At 39.9% G+C, this 16,073-nt stretch overlaps 1 protein-coding gene, 1 non-coding gene and 1 pseudogene across 3 annotated transcripts; all 3 read left to right on the forward strand.

The window, feature by feature from the left end:
• Nucleotides 1-100: 100 nt before the first annotated feature.
• Nucleotides 101-15,829, forward strand: gtf3aa (general transcription factor IIIAa). 2 transcript variants are annotated; one of them, XM_012819690.3, is made up of 11 exons: nucleotides 9,281-9,494; nucleotides 9,773-9,873; nucleotides 10,578-10,671; nucleotides 11,026-11,114; nucleotides 11,408-11,481; nucleotides 12,029-12,112; nucleotides 14,141-14,237; nucleotides 14,485-14,617; nucleotides 14,826-14,876; nucleotides 15,202-15,237; nucleotides 15,326-15,829. In XM_012819690.3, exons 1-11 carry the CDS (start codon nucleotides 9,378-9,380, stop codon nucleotides 15,506-15,508), a joined length of 1,059 nt encoding a protein of 352 aa, XP_012675144.1. In that variant the 5' UTR covers nucleotides 9,281-9,377; the 3' UTR covers nucleotides 15,509-15,829. The 2 variants fall into 2 exon arrangements, with proteins under 2 accessions (XP_031414605.1, XP_012675144.1); XM_031558745.2 differs by lacking the exons at nucleotides 9,281-9,494; nucleotides 9,773-9,873 and adding an exon at nucleotides 101-457.
• On the forward strand, nucleotides 4,625-4,788 carry LOC116218288. The gene has a single exon (XR_004162792.1). It is a non-coding gene; the product is annotated as a U1 spliceosomal RNA (small nuclear RNA).
• Nucleotides 6,750-6,950, forward strand: LOC116218273 (annotated as a pseudogene).
• Nucleotides 15,830-16,073: the final 244 nt, after the last annotated feature.

Raw genomic sequence — 16,073 nt, forward strand, 5'->3', positions numbered from 1 at the left:
TGGTGCGCGCTCCCGCAAGGGGGTGCATCTGACGCCGGGGGTGCTGAATTGGGTACAACACCGGTGTTTTGATACAAGACTTCTATGTTGGATACTTTTGAGAGGACCGGAGTAACTACCCTTCTGTTTGCGTGCAGCTTTAAAGTATGCTGTCAAAAAACAAAATCAATTGATAGATTTCAGACTGTAGCAGTAAGACTGGTATTTGTGCACTGTTGCTCGTCGTTATTTTGGCAAATTGACTTTTTAAAAAAACTAAACATTTGGTTCGAGCGGGACATTACATGGTGTTAAGGCATACCAAGGCCAAAAATGTACGCTGTTTGAAACTGCGGGGTCCAACAAGCAGGCATAGAATAAGTTTCTCAGAAATCGCTGGAATGGAAGTGAAAACCAAAGATGACGGCTTTCTCCCATCTCTCCTGGAAGGCAAGTTCTACAATTCCCATCCTCAGAGGTAGGGCACTGCAAATGCTAACATTTAGTTAGGCTTCTAACAAGGAAAGGTGCATGGCGCTTTATTTCTGTGGTAGCCTATTGGGGAACTCTCAAAAAGCTATGCTCTAATCGTATATTTTGAATAGTGTCGTTACATGATAATGTTGACCTTGGGTTATTGGGTATGGCGAGAATAATATTATGTGAATATATACAGCGGTTCTCAGTCGGGCCTGCGTCTTTTGGTTACGGCCTAAATCCTCAAACTTTATAAGAAATTGGGTGCAGCCTAAATATTTTAACCGGGATGAAATCTCAATGTGGGAAATTCTAACTATTTTAACTATTCGTGTAAATAAATAAAAATAGAGACAGTTGAAGCATCGTTGTATGAAGGTCAGTGTGGCGAGTCAGTGCACGTGGCGCTTCATGTTATCTGCATCCATGTCGGTCATGTGTTCTTCCATTGCTGAGGAAACAGTAACTGAATTTAACCAATGCTACACGTTTTTTGGAAACTTTGCGTTTGGCTTTTTATTGCAACATTAGATACTAAACGGTTTGCTTTAATCCATTGACAAGTGTTTAAATTGACAGTGGGTAGTTAGTTATTTAATAATATTGAGTTTCATTGCGTTTTGGTGGTTTTGACTCGGCTGTAGGCAATGTTGAACTAGTGCTATGAACAGGTAGCCAAGCTAGTATGGTGCCCGACATGATTTCTGCCTCGATTGCACATTTAGCTATCTTAGTGTATCATCGTAAATATATATTTCTTAAATTAATTGGCAATTGTTTTTAATCGTCGATACAACGTTGTCGACTTTGATAATGTTCGGATAGTGTGTTTGTAGGCCATATGTTGCGAATTTAGTCCTAGACATTCAGTCTGCAGAGACGGGAGCGTTGAAAGTAGGTGTAGTAGTTTTCATTACCCATATTTTATGTTAATGGGTTGCTAACTCGTATGAATTGACTTGAGTATATCTGGTTGATGCAGTCATGGAAGCAGTTTAAAGTATGTCCTTGAGGGACTGGCAAAGGTAATGTTAGCCTTAAAGACAGCGTTATGATCAGCTGCTAGCAAAGGGTCCGTTCATTTAGTTGTAAACTACTCTTGTCGGTCTTTCATTTACTGTTTAGTTTTAGGTTACAAAATGTGACACAAAAATGGCCAAGGAAAATGTTGCGTTAGTGATTTAGCTATATCACCAGATTCTATGACAAGTTGATTTGAAAGTTAATGTGTGTTTAAGTGTTGTGCTTGGTGAAATGTTACAGATAAGGTAACTGACCGTGTAGCCTTGAAACTTTCCATTTAAAAAATCCAGTTAGCCTGCCTATTTAAGCCCACATTCTGCCACATCGTAGGCGAATTCAGAAACAGTACTGTGGCCTTCTAATATCCCTACTGTGGCTCTGTCTGATGAAAACACATATTTCCGCCACTGGGTGGAGAAGAGTGTAACTTTTTACATGTAGACATAGGCTATTAGCCACTTGGTAATTTGTGATTAATTAACTATAACGGTATTTTTTATTTATCTGTGAAATATTGAAATGTATTTCAAATGTATAGTACTACTGGACATAACTGGTCATTTCAGTGTCTCATTCGGGTGATCTCTGATGAAATATTGATTGAATTCGCCTTTCCAAAGTATTTAGGGCATAGAATAATGACGCCAAAAAGACTCGTCGGGATATTACTTGTAAAAACCTCTACTGCATTTTGTGTGAAATGAAATGAAGTAGTACATTGTCTAAACGGTCAAATTTGCATGTACTTGTGTAGGGCTGAACGATTAATTGCATTTGCGATTTAATCGCGATATGATAGAACGCGATTTTCTAACCGCAACGTTCGCGATTAAAAACGTGATCTTAAAAAAAAAAAAAAATTATATATATATTTTTTTTTAAGATGGTAAATTTTGCCCAGTGTTTAAAAAGTGCATGCCTTGTGTTTATTCTTACAATGACTTTGTTAAAATTACTTAAATGCACAGTGGCAAAGCCACCGATTTGTTGTTCTTGATTCTGTAATAAGCAGTTAAATAAAAATTTTAATTGTGGGAAATAATATTTTACACTAAATGTATCTAATATTGTGTTGGTCATCATTCATTACGATTTGTTGGGAAAAAAATTAGGATAAAACAAAAAAATTGCATATTAAATCGCAATCGCAATATTTGGGGGGAAAATCGCAATTAGATTATTTCCCCAAATCGTTCAGCCCTATACTTGTGTGCACTTCTTCACGGTCACAGACTGGAAGCATAGTTTGGAATAGGATGCCAGGGTTCGTCGGAAGGTTTACGAGCTGGACCAAAATGGAGGCATTTCCGGTTGTAGTAAATTAGACATAAATATAGAAATATTTCTATATGTATGTATTTAGAAATGCCAAAGTATCTTTCAACATGCAACAATACATGTGTTTATTCACTCGCTACACAACTTAAACGTTTGTAGTCAGATGATCGTGAGAATCGTCGCATCCTTTTACTGGCTCATCTGGATTGCTGTATGTCTGAATGTAAACAATAGGCTGTGCAGCTGCTAGCTTGACAGCTATCTGATCCTGACGACGTTTAAAAACAGAACAGTGGTGGAATACATGTACTTATATAGCACAAGCTGGTAGTCTGATGCTTTTAGTTGTATAAATAGAAATGGATACCTACTATATAGTTCTGGGCCATTACTCCTTGTTACTATTTAAGCTGTGATGATCACATGGGTTGCTTCACTTAAAACACCCCTGTGCAACTGGATCCTGGACTTCCTGACGAGCAGACCCCAGGTGGTGAGAATGGGCAAGCACACCTCCTCCTCACTGACCCTGAGTACCGGGGCCCCCCAGGGCTGCGTACTCAGTCCCCTCCTGTACTCCCTGTACACACAGGACTGTGTGGCAACACACAGTTCCAACATCATCCTGAAGTTTGCAGACGACACTACCATCCTGGGTCTCATCTCTAACAACGATGAGACCGCCTATAGAGATGAGGTAAGGGGCTTGGCAGCATGGTGCCAAGACAACAACCTGTCTTTAAACATCTGCAAAACCAAGGAGATGATTGTGGATTTCAGGAAGCTACAGAGGGGGGGTCACAACACCATACACATCGAGGGAGCTGCAGTGGAGAGAGTCTCCAACTTCAAATTCCTCGGTGTGTACATCAAGGATGACCTCACCTGGTCCATGCAAGCGGACTCGGCGGTCAAAACTGCACAGAAGCGGCTTTACTTCTTGAGGAGACTCAAGAAGTTTGGCATGTCTTCTAAAACACTGAAAAACTTTTATAGATGCACCATTGAGAGCATCCTCTCAGGCTGCATCACTGCCTGGTATGGTAGCTGCTCCGCTGCCGATCGCAAGGCCCTGCAGAGGGTGGTGAAGACAGCGGAGCGTATCATCGGCGGCCATCTCCCTTCCGTGCAGGGCATCTACAACAGTAGATGCCTGAGAAAAGCACGGAACATTGTCAAGGACCACAGCCACCCAGGCTATGGTCTATTCACACTGCTGCCGTCTGGTAGACGCTACCGGAGCATCCGAGCACGGACTACCAGACTCACAAACAGTTTTTACCCCCAGGCTGTTAGGCTGCTGAATCAGCAACACTGAACAGTCGCCATCACCTTGTACTTCACACCCATACAAATACACTTGCTACATATATATATAAACCCACATTTTTTATCTTATTTAATATTCCCCACCCTGGAAACTGCCCTTCTGTATTTTAAACTGTTGTTACTTGTTATATGTTATTTGTTATATGTTATATGTTATTTCTGGTATGTTATTTTGGTATATGTTATTTGTGTTACCTGTTTTATGCCGTCTACTGCGTAGATGTTGGCTGCCAAGTCATAAGAATTTCGCTGCGCTGAAGAAATTTGGTGTATGCGACAATAAACACTTTGACTTTGACTTTGACTTTGTGCATAGCCTAGGTAATGGCTGCTAGTGCATCATGGTACATACTTATAATTTGTTGTTTGTTTTATATCTTATTTGAAGCACAAGATGCTTTATGTATGGTACAGTTAAAACCTGTTAAGTGAATGTATTACTGGTTGAAGTGTTTAATTGTAAGCATAGTCATAGTACTTCCATCTGTGTGAAATGTATGGCAGTTAGCCTAGTACCCTAACCGCTCAATAGCAACTCATACTTACCTGGCAGGGGAGATACCATGATCAAGAAGGTGGTTCACCCATGGCGAGGCTCAGCCATTGCACTCCGGCTGTGCTGACCTATGCGAATTCCCCAAATGTGGGAATCTCGACTGCATAATTTCTGGTAGTTGGGGACTGCGTTCGCGCTATCCCCTGATATTTTGTTAAATAGTAATGAGCTCTGGGTGGTAGTATGGCAAGCAGAGGATGCAAAGTGGGTATGTAATAGTTTGCTCTGAATGTTTCTTCTATGTGATTGTAGAACCGGATATATTTTTGTAGCATAATGTAGTGATGGGCAAATTAAGCTTTGGTGAAGTATTGAACCATTTAGGCACATTGTTTCAAAAATCGGTTCATTACTTGAAGCTTCAGTAACAGTGACCTTTCCTGATGAAGTGCCAAGGCTGCAACTAAATTAACCCAGCTAGACAGTGGCAGGAGGCTTTAAGACAATGACAAGTAGTAGTGTGCACGCACCAAATCCCCCCCCCCACACACACACACACACACACACACACACACAGTGTGTGTCATTGTCTTAAAGCCTCCTGCCACTGTCTTGGTGGTAGTTGCAGTTCACTTCACCTGGCACGCACCTGTATACAATTTTTTTTTTTTACAAATAACGATTCATTCTTTTTTGTATATTGTGTTATTGGCGAGAGAGTGCTTGGGGAAAGGATGTGCTTGTACTTGGGGATTCGGATGTGCTGGAAAAGTATGGCACAAGTTGAGTGTGCTTGTGTAACCAGTTATGATTAGGATAGGGAACAGTCAAAGATTTCGAAACGAGTCCGTGTGTGGCGCTGTGAACCACTCAGCTGGTTCATTCAGAGAAAGAAGCAGTTGCTGTTTCGCGCGTAAAATGTCACGTGATTTTTCCGTACCAAAGCAACCTTCGAAGCAGTGGTTTTATGGTTGGTGTAGTTTATGGTATGAAGCACGTTCCGGCGCTTCAGTGTCAGGCTGCCATCACTAGTATAATGCTTAATTGTGTACAATGCAGCCTTTCTCAGTTGGCTGAGTACTGGACTTCCATCTTGAGTTTGACTATCCTCCTTTGATGCTGTGGCTGAAGTCTAGAGCTGCACTTAACATGAGACATTTCCGGTTGTAGGAATTTAGGAAGACCAAAACACCATTCAGTATGCTAAAATGCGTATGTTTATTCACTTGTTACACAACTAAAACATTTGCATTCATATATTTTTTTAGAAGCATCGCATCCTTTCACAGGCTCATCTATTAAGACAATTGCTGGATGTCTGAATGTAAACAGTAGGCTATGCAGCTGCTAAGCTTGACCACTTTTTGATCCTGACGACATTTAAAGACAATAATATTGAATAATAGTGCCTTCTTTGTGTTGTGTTTAAATGAGCTGACGCCACAACGTGCTCTGGGTCTTGCTTCATTTATTGCGGAAGGAAAGAAAGAAAATATAGATCAGTCACGGAGTAATGCTGACGCTTTACGGCTCATCTGCCGTGGGACGGTCGCAAAAGAGGCAGATGTGGGGCTAATGTTAAAAGTTAAGGGAACAATTCGCAGGGAACAATTCGCGCCACACCCCATGTACTGTTGTATTCCAGAGGCTTGGGACGAGCTTAAAAAGGGAAACGACTTCAGGTGCCGAAGTTAATGGAAACGCCCATCAGCCTGTTCAATTTAGCATAGTTTCTTGGCCTGCGAGTATCAATTGTGCTGTAATACCACTTTTCTCCGCTGGGTGGTGGAGTAGTATTATAACTCAAATTAAACATTAATCTGAAAGCATAGCCATTTCCAGAGCCCACGAATGTAATGTTTGTGATCGATACACTTAATTTCTTAAACATCATAAGAACTTTCAATGAGATCGGATTCACAAAAACTTCTCTTTATATACTCGTACCTGATTGGTTGAGGGGATGCCCCGTTTAACGTCTCAAAAGTATGTTATTAAAGGAAAAAACGTAGTGATCTAGGGACTTTCAAACGCTACATGTAATGGAATGCGAAAATAACAAATTGTCGGGTATCCTCGCTAATACAAATTAGAACGTTTTCTTGAAGACCCTAATCGTGAAGATTAAGACGGAGAATGCAGTCCTTCACGTATCGTTCTGACCGGCATCGCTTCTCGGCCTTTTGGCTAAGATCAAGTGTAGTATCTGTTCTTATCAGTTTAATATCTGATACGTCCCCTACCCGGGGACCATATATTAAATTGATTTTTGGAACTGGGAGATGGAATAGTATGGAGGACCAAACCTGCCATATTTATAAATGAATGAATGAATAAATAAATGTCCACATCCATGCATTTAGACAGAAATAAATGAATACATGTATTAATTAACGCACAATTGTCAATCAATAGTTACTTATAATTTATGTATGTATTTATTTCTGTATTCATTTATTTATTTATTCATTTATTTATTTATTTATTCATTTATTTATTTATTTATTCATTCATTCATTCGTGCATTTATTTATTTATTCATTCATTCATTGTTCCCAATATGATAATGAGAGGAGGCCAGTAGGCGTGGAAACTGACGTTCAGACATTTTGCAATCAACCCAGAGCCTTAGATTCAATCTAGCTAACTAGTCCAAGCATTTCCGCATTTTTCCGTAAGATCTGCATATAATATTTCAAGCTAGCTAATAACCTATAAAGATTATTTATTATTGTTATGTATTCAGTCTCGGGGGAGAGACTGTGGAGCAAGATAGCTGCTAGTAACGTTATTGTTCAAGGGATGTGTGTGCGTGTTGCTGGAAGTATTTCACAGTCACTGTAGCGATAACTTGCTTGTAAAATGATGTTCCTGATGTAATGCTATGGCCTTGTATCAGATCGCCAGGTTATTGCTCTCAGGTTGTGCCTTATGCATACCTTGGGATACTCAGGAGTAGGTTGCCCATTCACAAAATGCTACAAAGATTTAAATAAAAAAAAGTTCATAATGGCCTTTTGGGACGTTTTGTTCAACATTGATACAGCATGTCAAGCTCCTGGCAACTAGTTGGCGTTTGCTATCGCTAGCTAGGATAGCTCAGCGCGCAATTTTACAGACTGTAACATTAGCATTTTGACGGTAACATTAACATTTTGATTTTAACATTAACACATTTGTTGGAGAGACTAGTTATGTACTTCTGATGGTAATAATACTAGTTGCCATGAACTATAACTGTTTGGGGATGTTCTCTCAACTATAGATAGTTAGTCATCATACCTAGTGATAGCGCAGTTCGCCAGATAGATAGCTAGCTAACTGCAAGCAGCTTCATTTATTTTGGAGCAGACATATGTGTATTTTGCGATATATTGAGTTGGGAGTGGGGTCTCCCACACTGTTTAATCCACAGCTGGCACCTTTCCTCCTGTGTTTTGGGCTTTGGAAATGCGAAAAAACGACGTGTCCCTCTAATCTCGCAGGGTACCTTGTGTCAGATCTACAAGTCCCGTAGGCACACTGTTTCACCCATAGACATATAGTATAGTATGGTATATATCTGTCTATGGTTTCACTATGCTGCTCAGACCTCAAAGTTGTCGGACCTTCTTCTCTCAGTAGCGGTTGCTAAGGTATGATTGGATATAGATTTTCATTTTCAACAAGATCGGCCAGCCTGGCCAAGTCTCTGGCAATTGCCCTTTTTCCAGGACAGCAAGGTAAGGCTAACATAATCGAATACAACGCGTTGAAAACGATTAGCCAATGGTGTGTCAAATACCGCCTACCTATTTTTGATTGACACATCTCATTAACATATTGAGATGAAGAAATACAGGAATGAATGAATAAATAAATAAATAAATGAATAAATAAATAAATGAATGAATGAATAAATAAATTAATTAATACAGATATAAATGAATGAATACAGAAATAAATGAATGAATCAATGAATAAATAAATGAATACAGAAATAAATACATACATAAATGTAAATTATAAGTAACTATTGATTGACAATTGTGCATTAATTAATACATGTATTCATTTATTTCTGTCTAAATGCATGGATGTGGACATTTATTTATTCATTCATTCATTTGTAAATATGGCAGGTTTGGTCCTCCATACTATTCCATCTCCCAGTTCCAAAAATCAATTTAATATATGGGCTTGCTCCGTCCACTCCACGCATCGACCTGGTATTGCAGTACCTCCAGGAACGGTGCACTTCCCACCGGGAAGAACGTATTTGTGAATGACAATTATGAATTTGCGCTAATGGGCGTACATGGGATAAGGTAGTCGATGTAGTGTTAAAAAACATTCGCCTGTACCGTTGTCTATTTTCAGAAATCAAATGGATACATATGATTAACAATAATATACTATGAGAGTCGACCGGAAGCTAGACAGTTGTGGCTGGAATAGTCGAGGGGAAGCTCCAGCAGGTGCCAACGTCTAGCAAATCTAGGCTACACAGTCCAATGGACCACCAAAACTGTACCAACGCTATACATCGAACAAAGACACAATACAATGTGTGACACCTCTTATAACGGTTCTGGTTCTACTGCCATGAGGATGATCGTGATGACACTATTTTTAGAAGAAGCGCGGACCAGTTTGCGCCAATCATTTAACAACCTCACGAAACAGTGTCACATGATTGACTGTTTCTTCCCTCCTTGTTCCCGCCCACTAATATAAGTATGGCGCCGTTCTTAGCGAACACGCGGGTGTAACACGATATGTTATCGTTAGGAAAAAACAGACCTATTTCGACAGCATGGATGAAAGAAAGGACAAGAAAGTACTGACGTACATATGTTCGTTCCCGGACTGTCATGCAGCATACAACAAAGCATGGAAACTAGAGGCTCATCTTTGCAAACATACTGGAGAGGTAGGTATATTATTAAGATCATTAGCTTGCTAGCAAGCTAGAGATGTGAAGTATTTGTTCATCGGTAACGTTTATTATTGAAGAGGCCTGATGTTAAATGGGAATACTTGTTTTGCAATTGCGCTTTAGTAATATTCCTAGAATGTCTAAATGTCATGTACACCTCCAGACCCCACAGCCTCAGAGATTTGACCACAGCTAACTGTTTTTAAGGACAGATTGAAGTTACTTTCGTTTCCTGTAACTTGGCTATTATGATTTTTTGTGATTATGAACAGAGACCGTTTCAGTGTGACCATGACGGATGTGGCAAAGGTTTTGTCACCAAATATAAGCTTGCCCGACATAATCTCAGCCATAGCGGGGAGAAGCCTTTCAGGTTGGTGTGTAGCCGATGTGTGTCATTGCAGGAAGTCAAGTTTTCAGATGTTTATCAACCTATACTAACTTACATACTATAGAGTTATGGTAGAGATGCATCTCATCTTAGGCGGCTCTAAAGTTGTGGTGTGTTTTTATAGATACCACAAAGTCAAAGATAAATGTGCACAGATCTGTCACAAGGGGTTTGAATATGATATTACCAATTGCGTGCTTTGTAGCAATTTACTAATTAGATTGAAAAAGCAAGTGGTAATTTAGGAATTAAAGGCGCAGTCCATGATTCAAATCCGTCCTCTAGCTGTCCGGTCCAAAAAAAAACACAGATGTCCGTACACAGTCCTGGGTCTGTTAATGGGAAACAAACATATTGGTTCGGAATTAGCCATAAACAATTCCAGGCAATCAACAGGGAGGGGTGTTATTTGATAGGCGGTTAAGCTCAAATGTCAACTACCTTTTGCAAAACTGAACGGCAGGCTGCGTCTATAAGTTTTAGTGTTTTCCTGAAGTAAGTGAAATGTGTGTGTGTGTGCCCCAGTGGCCTTTTCTAGCCACTGGCAGATTCAGTGGGGAAGGAGGCGACTCATTATTACACTGAGAGGAGTGGGAGCTTGCTTTTGTACTTCTGGAGTCATTAAATTGTGACTTTTACTCCCCCCTCCTTCCGTTACACACACACACACACACACACACACACAGGTGCACTGAGTCAGACTGCACAGAGGCCTTCACAACCAAATACAACTTGAAGAGGCACATGTCCCGCAAACACAAGCCAAACCAACTTTATAAGGTACGTGTGCATTTTTAGTGAGAGAGTGAGGAAAGCTTGTCTGTTTATGGAGAAGCCTATATGCTCAGTAATGAGCAGGCACATATGTCCTATGAATGAGTTTAGTGTGTGTTTTGAATGTGCTGCATGTACACTTTTCACAATGTCTACAAGAGTCTACAATATGTGTGTGCGAGTACTTTTAAATACCAGCTGATATTGTTGGGATGTATGTGAGTAATGTTTGTGTTTTCATGATAGCTGTATGTGTTCATATGACATTTGTTTAGTATGTTGATGTATATATTTGTTATTTACATATTAATTTATTTCTGTATTTCACACACAACAGTCATATTTTGGCACATGTTACAGTGTTCATTTGACGGCTGTGGTCAAGAGTTCCACAAGAACAGCCAGCTGAAGTCCCACAAGTCGGAACACTCTCAGTCCCTGCCTTACCTGTGAGTGACTGTGTGTGTGTGTGTGACCGTCTATGTCTGTGTGTTTGGACCGTCTGCATGCAGTTTTTTGCAGACCATCAATTTCATTTTCAGTGGCCAATCCTCAGACTGCATATGCACCACAATGCATGTGATTCTTTGTCATTCAGTTGATTGTGGTACTATGGCTAGACCTCGTGCCATATTATTGGTATATGTTTTAATTTAGATATAGAATGTGTCATGTCAGGCCCTCATGGAAGCCTAAGACTTTGACAAATGTCATCATTTGATCTTCTCCACTGCTTCGTCAGGTGTGGTTTTGAGGGATGTGGCAGACGACTGGCCACATCTAGTAAGCTTCGTCGCCATGAAAAAGTCCACCAAGGTGAGTGTGTGTGTGTGTGTGTGTGTGTGTGTGTGTGTGTGTGTGTGTGTGTGTGTGTGTGTGTGTGTGTGTGTGTGTGTGTGTGTTTAATTTTATGGATTTGCACATGCCTCGGATGAGTGATGTATTTATCCAAAACTGTTAAAATAACTGTTGGTAAATTTACTGATGATCTCCCCTTCTGACCTAACTTCACTCTTGTTGATGAATACAACGCATGTCATATCCATAGTATGACCTCTTAGCCCTTGTAAATACTGAAATATCCAGTGTGCAGTATTCCTTTATTAGATCCAGATGCCATATAATTGTTTATATTGTCAGCAGAGCATAGTACATACATGTGAAATGTTGTTTTGATGACATGTTTCATGTGAGTCTTATTTGTTTACGTGTGTATATACGTATATCCGTATAATTTCTGTTTATATGTTTGTGTTTTCCTGTATGCCCGTGCTGCAATAATGTTTAATGTGTATTTGTCGGCCCTTACCATGGACGCATCTGTGTCTGTCTGTGCTCATCTATATGTGTGCACTTGTGACAGGCTACCCCTGCTCAGAAGAAGGCTGTTCCTTTGTGGGGAAAACATGGACTGAGTCAACAAAACACCGCAAGGATGTGCATCGAGGTAAACACACACACACACACATCAGGAAGTAAATACAAGTTAACAGTAAAGGTCAGGTATTTAGCAGATGCTTTCACCTGCAGCGATCGGGAATCATTGTTTACATGGCAGTAATGCTAACCACTGCACCCCCCCTCAGTTTCACAGTTGATGTGAAAACAATAGATAAACAACATAAATAGAGATTGCACATGTGAATAACACAGAGATGATGTTACATCTTAATTTACTGCACAGTGAATACAGGGTTTTTCCTGGGTCAAAATGGGTCTTCGGTGCTCCAAAAAAAAAGGTGCGCGCTGCGCGCGCAGTCTGTGTTACCATGTCACCTGGTAGCTTACATTTTATCATTTCATAAATAATGAGGATATGCTTCAGGAAATAATTTTGCTTCCACTTTAGATTCAAATAGATTGACAATAGTCCAAGCCCCATGGTGCTATCATGTATGGTTAAAAGATTATTAAGGTTTACCTCTTTACATATATATGCAAACTACTGAAATGTATATCAATAGAATCTAGAACTAACCAGTGGTCAGAAATGGAACACACAAATTATGAAAATCAAGTTTATCTATTATTACTATTAATTTTTATTATACAAACCTACATACCATTATTTTTGTTTTTATTATTAAAACTGTCCACAAATATGTTTAATAGTGTGTTTAACTTCTATTGGCCCACCAATGCGTTGTAAATCAAACTTTTGTCAGCATTTTGAGTGGACATTTAATTTGCATTTGTACAGGTGTATTCGTGCACGTCGGGCTGGCCCTCGCAGCGGAACGACAGTTTACAACCGCACCGGTTTATCAATGATAATATTAATTCGAGATGCAACACAAATATATCCGCTCTCCTCCGAACGAGCTGAGCTTTCATTGATAAACCAATGCGGTTGTCTGCCTCTCCCGAGGACCCGCGGTCTACTGGTACTCGTTCAAACGGGTAAACAAATCAAATAATAGCCTACACCTGTGTAGGTCCTCAACATAGCAGATATTGTAATACATTGAAAGCCATGAATACTGAAAATGGAATGTTATGCTCAAAATCACCGCCGACTGATGAAGTCAGGATGCATACGCAAGTTGAGTGATTGGCAGCTGGCCGCTCTGTCCATTCGCGCACTTCACAGTTGCGTATTGTTCAGACAAGACACGCTTATCAACTCGATTACTATTGATCAAAACAGAACGAGGTTTCGGCCGTAGCCTATACTTGAAACATACTATTGAGACCATATTCGAACATGCATTGCACGCGTGATGAAGGCGCATCCCACCACCTGAGCGAAATAATTCATATCTATAAATAACAGCTCACCTTTATTTTTTTAACCAGATTTGTAAACAGGTCGCGATCAATATTTTGCAGTACAATAGGCTACCTTGGTTAAAAATCGAATTACGGTAGATGCATGCTAGCATTGCGCTAAATAATTAGACAGCTAACATTAATTAGTGGTGTTAACATAAAGTCAGTTATTGTATATGGCATTAATATTATTCTAAAACACCTTCACTAGTTGTTTTAACCAGATTTGTAAGCAGGTTGTAAACAACATTTTTGAAGTGCCTTGGTTTAAAACAGCTAAAAGCTAGCTACATTAAGTTGCTTGCTGAAATCTCAAATTCAAACCAACGTTTTCTGTAAACTGGCAAGCTTGGAGCAGCCTCTTTTCAATGATTGGCTCAGGGGGTGGAAGGTGGGACAAGCTGCTGCCTTGAAGTCGACGGTGAGGGCTCAAAACACCATTAAGCTGAATTGCGCCATGAATGACAGCTTTTTTTTTAATTTTTTTTTTATCGCGGACTTTTTTTGGTGCCTTAGGCGCTCGGGATTTGTTGTAGGCGCTCGGGAAAACGGCTTAGGCGCGCGCCCAAATTTTCTCTATGCAGGAAAAACCCTGGAATAGACCTTGACATTGTCCCCTAGAGGCAGTTAAAGGTTGTCATGAAAGGTAATCATCAGTTTTCACCTGTGTGTGTGTGTGTGTGTGTGTGTGTGTGTTCATCTGCAGTCCTACTTAAGTGTGATCAATGTGACAAGACCTTCCGTGATTGCTGGTTCTTACGGCAGCACCAGCGAGTTCATTTAGAGGAGCGTCTGGTTTTCAAGTAAGAATTCATGCATGTGTACAACGTGTCTGATAGTAACTGAGTCTATATGTGAATGTGAAGGTGAGCCAATAGTGAGTGTTATAGTGAGAAATTATAGCGTTGGAGAATAGAGGAATGTAAATGAAAATCAGCTTGTGCATGCTCTGTTAGCACATAAACTGAATGAACTTTACTCATGCATTGACTGTACTGTAGAGAGAAATCTTTCATTCATAGTTTCTTATTTATTCATTATTTTCTCCAGATGTCCAAGAGAGGACTGTGAACGGTCCTACACCAAACTCTTCAACCTCCAGTCGCACATCCAGTCTTTCCACGAGGAACAGCGTCCGTTTGCTTGTACTCACGCAGACTGTGGCAAGACCTTTGCCATGAAGGTGACGATCATTATCTAAACATTAGACACATCAGTGGCCTGTTGTAGTGGTGCAGTTATACTTCCTTTGTCAGTTCAGCCCAGTGTTTTTGAAGTGTCTTTGTGCAATCTTTGAATTTTGATTTCATAATGCTAAAAGTATAAATACTAAACTCATTTGACATGATGGTAGATCTTTAAATGAAAGTTTGTTTTTTTGCTTGTTACAGCAAAGCCTACGGCGGCACCTGGTGACCCATGATCCTCTGAGACGCAAACAGGTGGGTCTCAAATACAGACATGGGATCTCATTGGATGAAACCAATTACAGACCAGTGTCATTGGATGAAACCAATTTAAGGTCTAGATTGACTAGTTACTGTAAGGGCTGTTTTCATAGCCTATAAGTGAATGCATCTGCGTAGTGACTGAATATTAATTCAAATGTGAAATTCCAAGAGCATATTTGATGACAAGGAAAGCCAATGTAAAATGTTTTTTTTTTGTTAGTTGGTAAGCAGTAGTCTCTTGGACACCAAACACCATGCGTTCATTCTATCCTTTAATGTGGTTTCACTTCTATTTGCCATCTTTCTTCTCTTTAAGGAGAAGAAACCTCGGAAGATCACCAAAACCCGCAGGGTAAGGCTCTAAATACCGCACTCTCTCTGTTGGACATCTTACTTTCATTCAGCTATTTATGGCTTTTTTTCTTCAACTTCTTCCACAGGAGAGGAAACCAAAGAAAGTCGTCCCTGGCAGATCCCTGCCATCTCACCTCAGTGGCTTCAATCCTGAGAGCAGCCACAAGTTGGACAACTTGGACACGTGTAGCCCCATTATTGAATCCGTTCAGAGTAGTTTTCCTGATTCTTCACACACTGGACAGTGTATTGAAATAAAGACTGCATAATAATCCTTACAAACCAATGTTTGGGATTTGAGCCATGCCTTTTAGGAAGGACACAAAGCTCCTAAATTCAGTTGAGGGTGAAGTTGTGGAAATGGTTCTTCTGTTAGATCAGAACCTCAGTCATAACTGGACTGTTTAAATATTTTCTCTGATTGACTTGTCAAGTTAATGACATGTAAATGTCCCATTTGTTTTACCTTTAATGAAGTTGCTTAAAGTTATGTTTCTAGTGAAAGAATATATAATTGTACAGTGATGTCGTTAGCAAAAGTATGTATGTTATGTACATAAACAAGCTAAATAAATGCAATATTTTTTCAACTTTGATTTTGTGTATAACTTTTGTACCATCATACCGGTATGCAGGGAAAAGTAGTAGAAGCCTAGTTACTAAACACAGTAGAAAACACGCCAAAAGACCATTTATTTTGTATATCCCAAAATGTTTGGTCTTGCTCAATGGATAAACTGATTTCTTATGAAGCGGGTGAGAAAGATGGTGCCTGTAGTCTTACTGATGAACTAAACCCTAGTTTCAGTGATAGGGAAAGAGGACCGAGTGGGT

This window comes from Clupea harengus, chromosome 21, assembly GCF_900700415.2.
Source record: "Clupea harengus chromosome 21, Ch_v2.0.2, whole genome shotgun sequence".
Taxonomy (NCBI): domain Eukaryota; kingdom Metazoa; phylum Chordata; class Actinopteri; order Clupeiformes; family Clupeidae; genus Clupea; species Clupea harengus.